This window comes from Microtus oregoni, unplaced genomic scaffold, assembly GCF_018167655.1.
Source record: "Microtus oregoni isolate MIOR12 unplaced genomic scaffold, Mior012 000019F_ref0000042, whole genome shotgun sequence".
In the NCBI taxonomy this organism is placed as follows: Eukaryota; Metazoa; Chordata; class Mammalia; order Rodentia; family Cricetidae; genus Microtus; species Microtus oregoni.
The window spans coordinates 10,164,752-10,171,889 of NW_024543078.1; the positions used below are offsets into that span (position 1 = coordinate 10,164,752).

General features: G+C 56.3%; 1 protein-coding gene across 1 annotated transcript; it reads left to right on the top strand.

The window, feature by feature from the left end:
* Positions 1 to 1,537: 1,537 nt before the first annotated feature.
* Positions 1,538 to 7,127, top strand: Mpnd (MPN domain containing). The gene is made up of 13 exons (XM_041669421.1): positions 1,538 to 1,576; positions 1,650 to 1,906; positions 2,547 to 2,783; positions 3,170 to 3,290; positions 3,635 to 3,716; positions 3,857 to 3,953; positions 4,274 to 4,346; positions 4,420 to 4,496; positions 5,336 to 5,504; positions 5,592 to 5,662; positions 5,941 to 6,030; positions 6,326 to 6,418; positions 6,926 to 7,127. The coding sequence occupies exons 1-13, from the start codon at positions 1,570 to 1,572 to the stop codon at positions 7,010 to 7,012; spliced, it is 1,461 nt and encodes a 486-aa protein (XP_041525355.1). The 5' UTR covers positions 1,538 to 1,569; the 3' UTR covers positions 7,013 to 7,127.
* The last annotated feature ends 11 nt before the right edge of the window (positions 7,128 to 7,138 follow it).

The window sequence follows — 7,138 nt, forward strand, 5'->3', positions numbered from 1 at the left end:
GGCGATGGGGACCATAGATAGTTGCTATGGGCAGCGTGGCGTTCCTTTATCTGTCCAACTGTCCACTGTTATCTTTAGAGGACTTTTTCGTACATTGTAAAGACACAGTGGTTGCTTCAAATTGTCTAAGGCCACAGGGTAGCTGGGTGTGGCAATGCAAACCTGTGATTTCAGCACAAGGGAGGCTGAGGCAGGAGGATTACTGCAAGTGTGAGGCTAACCTGGGCTCAGTTCGAGGCCAGTTATGAGATCCTATCTCAGAACTTGAAAGAATAGAGGAAGGAAAAGAAAAATGACTAGGGAGCCATGGACTGTTGTGGTGGGGGGTGAGATGTAGTTACGGTATAGAAAGATCCCTCTAGGACCAGGCTGGGCAGACGATAAACGGGATGAGGATGAAGTGCATGGTGTCCCATGAAGATGGCCAGTGTCCAGAACATGAACTCTCACTCACTCAAGGCTTTGCCTGCCAGGAGGTGGTTAGACCTGCTTATTGAGCACAGTGAGGGGAGGCTAGCCTGGTCTCTGCGGAACTGGAGTCTGGTGATCCAGCTAGGGGAAAGAATGATTCTCTTTCCTTAGACCCTTCCAGAGCGTCCTGTGCTCTCTTTCCCCAGTGGGACGACAATCCCACCTGCCACTCTGCTTGGTCCCCTTCCCAGATTTTCAGACCTCCGGGAGTTGGGGGCAAAGGTTTTTGACCGGACCGGAGGGGAACAAAGGCTTTGGGCCTCGCGCGCGCGGTCAGCAAAACCCGCCCCTGACTCCACCTAGGCGCCGATTGGCTGGATGGAAACCATCCCTTGTAGTTAATTGGATGCTGGGGCCACCTGGTGATTGGATGACGTGACGGCTGTAAATTGCTGAGTTAACACTATAGATGCTGAAGCAGAGCCTGACCCAGAACTTTCGATCCACCTGCAGCGAGCCTTCCCATTGCGGCCCTACATTTCTTACAAAGCCGGTTCTCCCCAGCTCCCAATCACCAAGGGAGCCGAGCCTATCTAGCGCGCTGGCCGCGAGACTCAGTTTCCCTCATCGCTGCGTAGGGGTGGGTGCGCCCTAGCCCCGAGATGCAGCCCAGCAGGCGGCGGCCTCAGGTGGGGCATGTAATCCCCTAAATGTGGGGGTCCTGGGTGTCAGTTTTTTCCTCCAGGTCACCAGCACCATCGGGTCTCAGTTTCCCCGCATTTCCTCTCCCGCGCGAGGGCAGGCTGGAGACCTCAGATTCCCATTTCTTTCTAGTAGACTGAACCGCTACTGCGCCCCCGGCTCAAGGTTGCAACCTGGTAGTTGGTGGCCTCTGTAGCCCCTGAAGGTAGTGTCCTGGGTCTGAGTCCCTCATCCAGATCTCCCACAACCTCCCGACTCAGTTTCCCCAACAGCCTCGGAGCCCTCCAGCTCCAACCGGAGCACAAACCAAGGGCTTGGTGTCTCCTCCACCCCTCAGTGGGCCAAACCTCTCCGCCCCCCCGCCCCCCCGCCCCCCCGGTGACCAATGGGCTGCGGCATCTCCGCGCTGGGCGGAGCCCGGTTACCCGGAGGAGGTTGTGGCGAGACAGGGCAGCCATGGCAGGTAGGACGCTCTGTGCGGGCGGGGACAGGGCTGAGGGGTGCGATCTCTGCAGCCCGTCGCTGTCTCGTTGCAGCTCCCGAGCCTCTGTCCCCTGCGGCCGTGGCCGATGAAGCGCCGGAAGAGGATGAGGACGACGCGGAGGCCGAGGACCCCGAGCGCGGGGCGGGCAGCGGAGCGCGCAGCGGCAGCCTCAGTGGCATTGGAGGCAGCACGGTTGGGCCTGGGCTGACCCTGGGGGGCGCGCTTACGAGGCGCGCGGTCACGCTGCGGGTGCTGCTCAAAGACGAGCTGCTGGAGCCCGGCGAAGGGGTGCTATCTATCTACTACCTGGTGAGCGACCCCCAAAGACCATTCATGTCCTCCACTGCTCATGCGTAAAGGGAAACTGAAGCCCAGAGCCTGATTCTCACAATGCCGTAACCGTAACCACAGCTGTCCGGGTGTATGAATAACCAATTGTGTGATAGCAGATTCCCCATCAGTAAATTGAGGTCTTCCTTCCCAGGTCCTCTATGAATGAGTACTGTTTAAAACGATCACGCTAAAAAAAAACTTTTTTTGTGGTGCCAAAAATGGAACCTGAGCCACGCCCCCCGCCCCTCACTCAGGGATTCTAGGTGGGAGCCCCACCCTTGACGACGCCCCTAGTCCATCATTAGGGGATTCTAGGTAGGGGTTCTACTTCTGAGTAGAAGTGTATTATAAAGTGTTCCTGGAAGGCTTTGTACTTGTGGTCTTTCAGCCTCCCCAGTATCTGGGCTGACAGTCGTGCCTTGCTATGTCAGGTCTGGCTGCTGTTTAACTTCAAAGCTGGGTGTTGTGTGCCGGGATGCGGTACTGGTGTGACAGATGGTGTTTCTAGGAAAATGCCTCTTGTCAGCCCTAGAAGAACATGGATGCCAAGCCTCAGGGAGCATAGAGTCAGGAATCTCTGGGAGTGGACGTGTCCCAGCCCTCTCTGTCCCTGCAGGGCAGGAAGTTCATTGGGGACCTGCAGCCAGATGGCAGGATCCTGTGGCAGGAAACTGGACAAGTCTTCAACTCACCCAGCGCCTGGGCAACACACTGTAAGAAGCTCGTCAACCCGGCCAAGAAGTCCGGCTGTGGCTGGGCGTCGGTCAAGTACAAGGGCCAGAAACTTGACAAGTACAAGGCTGCCTGGCTCCGCCGACACCAGCTGCATATGCCAGTAGCTGCTGCTGATGAGGTGACTACAAGCCTTTACCTGTGGTGCGCTGCGGGAGGAGGTGTGCAAAGGCCCTGGGGTAGGACACGGCCTTGCGTGTTGCAGAAAGGTGGCTTGAGAGGCTGAAGCAGAAAGCGCAAGGAAGGAGGGAGGCAGGGAAGGGCAGACAGGGCCAGCAGGGCCTCCTCGGCTGGAGGAAGGACTTCAACTTTGACCCTAAAGGGGGTGGGAGCCATGAAGTGCTACGGGCAGAGGGAGCTGCGCCTTGTGCACATCTGCTCACCATCACCCTCTGGTGGTCACTCAAGGCAATGACATCTCGCGCTCAGGCCTGGGCTCCAGAGAGTACTTGGGGGTATGATGAGGCGCTCCCATATCTTACTGCCGCTCTACCTCCACTCCACCAGAGTCCCACCAGTGAAGGGGAGGAGGAGGAGCTGCTACTGGAGGAGGACGAAGAAGATGTGCTGGCGGGGGTCTCAGCAGAGGACAAAGGCCGCAGACTGCCTGGGAAGGTCTCTGAGCCAGGTGAGGGGCCAGAGAGGAGGGAACTGTGATGCTGGAAGCTGGCTTTGATGTTTCTTAGGCCTGGTTTCACTCTCTGCTTGGCTGGCCTGGAACTCACAGAGATGTCTGCTTCCTGAGAGCTGGGGTCAAGGGTATGTGTTAGAGGACACCTTTCAGGACTTGGGTCCCTTCTACCATGTGGGTTCTGGTGATCAAACCTAGGTCATCAGGCCTGGTTGTAAGACCCACTGAGCCATCTTGCTGGCCCCACTTCCTCTTATTTCTTGGGTATCCTTGCTTCTTTGCAAAGAGAACAGAAGGGGGGGGGGTGTTCACACTGACTTCTCTCTCATCCCTCTCCCCAGAGGCCACAACCCTGGGCAAGCGTGTGGACAAGGTCCAGGTGCCAGTGCGTTACTGCATGCTGGGCAGTCGTGACTCTGCCAGGTCAGTTGCCCCCGCTGCCTTGGTCCTGGCTTCCCTGGTGCCTTTGGTTGGTTTGGTCACAGAGGCAAGGATCTCAGGAAGCGGTAGGGTTGGGAAGAGCCTGAGTTCTTAAAGCCCTGGCACCCTTCCTGCCACTCCAGGAACCCCCACACTCTGGTAGAAGTCACATCCTTTGCTGCCATCAACAAGTTCCAGCCATTCAACGTGGCCGTTTCCAGTAACGTGCTGTTCCTCTTGGTAAGTGACCAAAGTCACTTTGCCTGGTCATCCTCCATGTCAGCGGAGAAGGACCTCACCAGCCTGGGTGGGGGCACGGAGGAGTCGGGGATATGATATACAACAGGTACTCCTTCAGTGCTTGCTATTAGAAAGTGATCGGAGCTCCTTTTCCCTTTGGTGCTGGGAACAGACACCAGTGCCTTTCAAACGCTAGGTGCAGGCACTGCACGCTCATCAGGGAGTGACGTCCCTAGCATAGTGGTAGGTGCTCCAAAAGAGCTGAGCTGGCTCTTACACTGACACAGGAAGTGCAGTCTGTTCTCTCCCTTCGTCCCCAGGACTTCCACTGTCACCTGACTCGGAGTGAGGTCGTGGGCTACCTTGGTGGTCGCTGGGACATCAACAATCAGAGTGCGTACTCAGACGGGGCGGATGAGGGCACCCCTGGGGCAGGACTGACAGCTTCTTGTTCTGTACCCCACAGTGCTGACCGTGCTGAGAGCCTTCCCCTGCAGGAGTCGGCTGGGGGACACTGATACAGCAGCCACTGTTGAAGAGGAGGTGAGGGCTTGTTGGGAGGGGGCTAGTTGTCTGGTGGCCAAGGACAGTGACCATGCTCTGCAAATATGGGAGTGTGGGTGCCCACGTCTGGGGTGGAAATGCTGGCTTGGTGCTTTACATGACAAGGGCTTTTGCTGTGTAGCCCAGGCTGGTCTAGACTGAAGCATCCTCCTGCTGTACCTTTTGAGTACTGGGAGGATAAGTCTGTTGCTATGTTTAAATGGAATTTTTTTTTCTTGTTTTTGAGACAAGGTTTCTCTATGTAGCCCTGGCTGTCCTGCAATTTGCTCTGTAGAATAGGCTGGCCTCAAACTCAGAGATTAGCTTGCTTCTGCCTCCCGAGTGCTGGGATTAAAGGTGTGCAACCACCACCACCCAGCCAGCTAGAAGCACTATTTAAATTAGAAAAAAACAAAAGCCGGATGGTGGTGGCACACGCCTTTAATCCCAGCACCCGGGAGGCAGAGGCAGGAGGATCTCTGTGAGTTCGAGGCCAACCTGGTCTACAAGAGCTAGTTTCAGGACAGGCTCCAAAGCTAGAGAGAGACCATATCTCGAAAAACCAAAAGTAAAAAAGGTGTGTGTATGTAGTGAGGCCAGAAGAGGGCATCTGATTCTTGGAACCAGAGTTACAGGGGTTGTGAGCAGCCTGTGCTGGGAATTGAACTGTGGTCCCCTGCAAATGCAGCCAGCACTCTGACTCACTGAGCTGTCTCTCCTGCCCCAGATGTATTTGTTAATCATACTTCCTGCCATAGTTGGGCGGGGGAACCACTTAAGTGCTTTTGTGTGAGACTCGGGGTGGTCCCCACCCCCAACCCTAGCTTCTCTGCCTCCAGATCCACCAGGTGCTGTTCCTTCGAGGCCTGTCCCTGGTGGGTTGGTACCACAGTCACCCACACAGCCCCGCAGTGCCCTCCCTGCAGGACATCGACGCACAGATGGAGTACCAGCTAAGACTGCAAGGCTCCAGCAATGGCTTCCAGCCTTGCCTGGCCCTGCTGTGCTGTGAGGCCCCAGCTGGGCACCAGGTTGGGGGATTCACCCTGCCAGGACCACTGGGTCCCCAGCCTCAACCTGTCTTTGTCCCCACAGCCCCCTACTATTCTGGCAACCCAGGCCCTGAGTCCAAGATCTGCCCTTTCTGGGTCATGCCTCCCCCCGAGGTGGGTAAGCTGGAAGACAACAAATTGAGGGGTGTGGATGTGAGTGGGTACAGCAGGGTCAAATCTGGGCAGATGTTTGGGGGCTGGAGAATGTGCTGTGTCTTAGGCCGGGAATCCAGTTCGGGGCTGTATTGAGCAGCTGTGCTTCAGTAGTATTTCAGTGGCTACTCTTAAGCCCTTCTGGGTAATGCCCTGGCTTCCTACATCCCTTAACTTCAGACCCTAGTCGCCCCTGGCACAGGCAAGGCCTCTCTGACTGGTCCCACTCCTCCTAGCAGCAAAGGCCCAGTGATTATGGCATCCCTATGGACGTAGAGATGGCGTATATCCAGGACAGCTTCCTGACCAGTGATGTCCTTCAAGAGATGGTGAGCCATCTTTCTGTGGCTGTGGTCCACTTGTTTTACTTGAGATATGGCCTTCCTATGTAGCCCAAGCTTACGATTATTCTTTCAGCTTTCTCAGTGCTGAGATGACAGGTGTGCCTGCAGCACACCTGCGTATATCTATTTTTTAACGACTTTGTCATCCCTGAGGGATCATGGGTGTGACTTCTTGGGAGGAGCCTGCACTGTGGTGACATGGAACCTAGCCCCTCCTGGCAACTGAGGGAGCTGCAGAGCCAAGCACAGACAGGCCAGATGTGCTGCCCTTGCCCTGTAGGTGCTGCTGGCGGAGTTCTACAAGGGCGCCCCTGACCTCGTGAGGTTCCAGGAGGCCTGGAGCCCAGAGCATACCTACCTGGACAAGCTCAAGGTGAGACTGTGCAACCCTGCAGCCTGGGTCCTGTGGGGAGCACAAACCACTTCCCAGAGTCTCAACAAGACTTCCCCATAGTCTAGGGGAAGGGAGGTCACAGGACCTGGGTGGCCAGGTGAACCCTCTTGCCAACTACTGACTCCTGCATGTGGCCTGAGGTCCCCCCCTTTTGTGTGGAGTTCACCCAGGAGGGTGCTCTGCACTGTACGTCACTCAGATTGTGAGGCTCAGTGGGGCACACACTGTCAACCAGCACCCAAAGGCATGTACATGTGTGTGTGTGTAGGGGAGGGGGGTGTCTTCTAGGTTGGCCTGGGCTACAGAGTCAAGACCCTGCTTCCAAATCCTAACCAAAGAAATTTCTTACAGAACCAAAGTCTTGGTAGCCCAGGCCTACCGGGTGCTGTACCCATTCACCCTGGCAGGGCCTTACTTGGCTTGTAGCCGTAGGGGGTAGGGGATACCTGTCCAGGGCAGAGTCTGACCCCAGTCCTGCTGTTGCAGATGTCCTTGGCCAGCAGGACCCCAAAGGATCAGGGCATGTGCCATGTGCTGGAGCAGGTCTGCAGCATGCTCAAGCAGGGGAGCTGAGGCCATGCAGGCCCTGCTGTTCTGGACCAGACTGGGCAATAAAGTACCCACACACAGACCTGTGGCTGGGGTAGGACAGCAGGCGGACCCTTGGGCTGGATAATAAAGTCTAAGTACCCACAGCAT

Excerpts from the sequence above, each read along its gene's own strand:
- Mpnd (XM_041669421.1), top strand. Across the intron at positions 2,784-3,169 it reads CAGTAGCTGCTGCTGATGAG|AGTCCCACCAGTGAAGGGGA; the intron begins GTGACTACAAGC and ends CCACTCCACCAG. Across the intron at positions 4,497-5,335 it reads CAGCCACTGTTGAAGAGGAG|ATCCACCAGGTGCTGTTCCT; the intron begins GTGAGGGCTTGT and ends CTCTGCCTCCAG.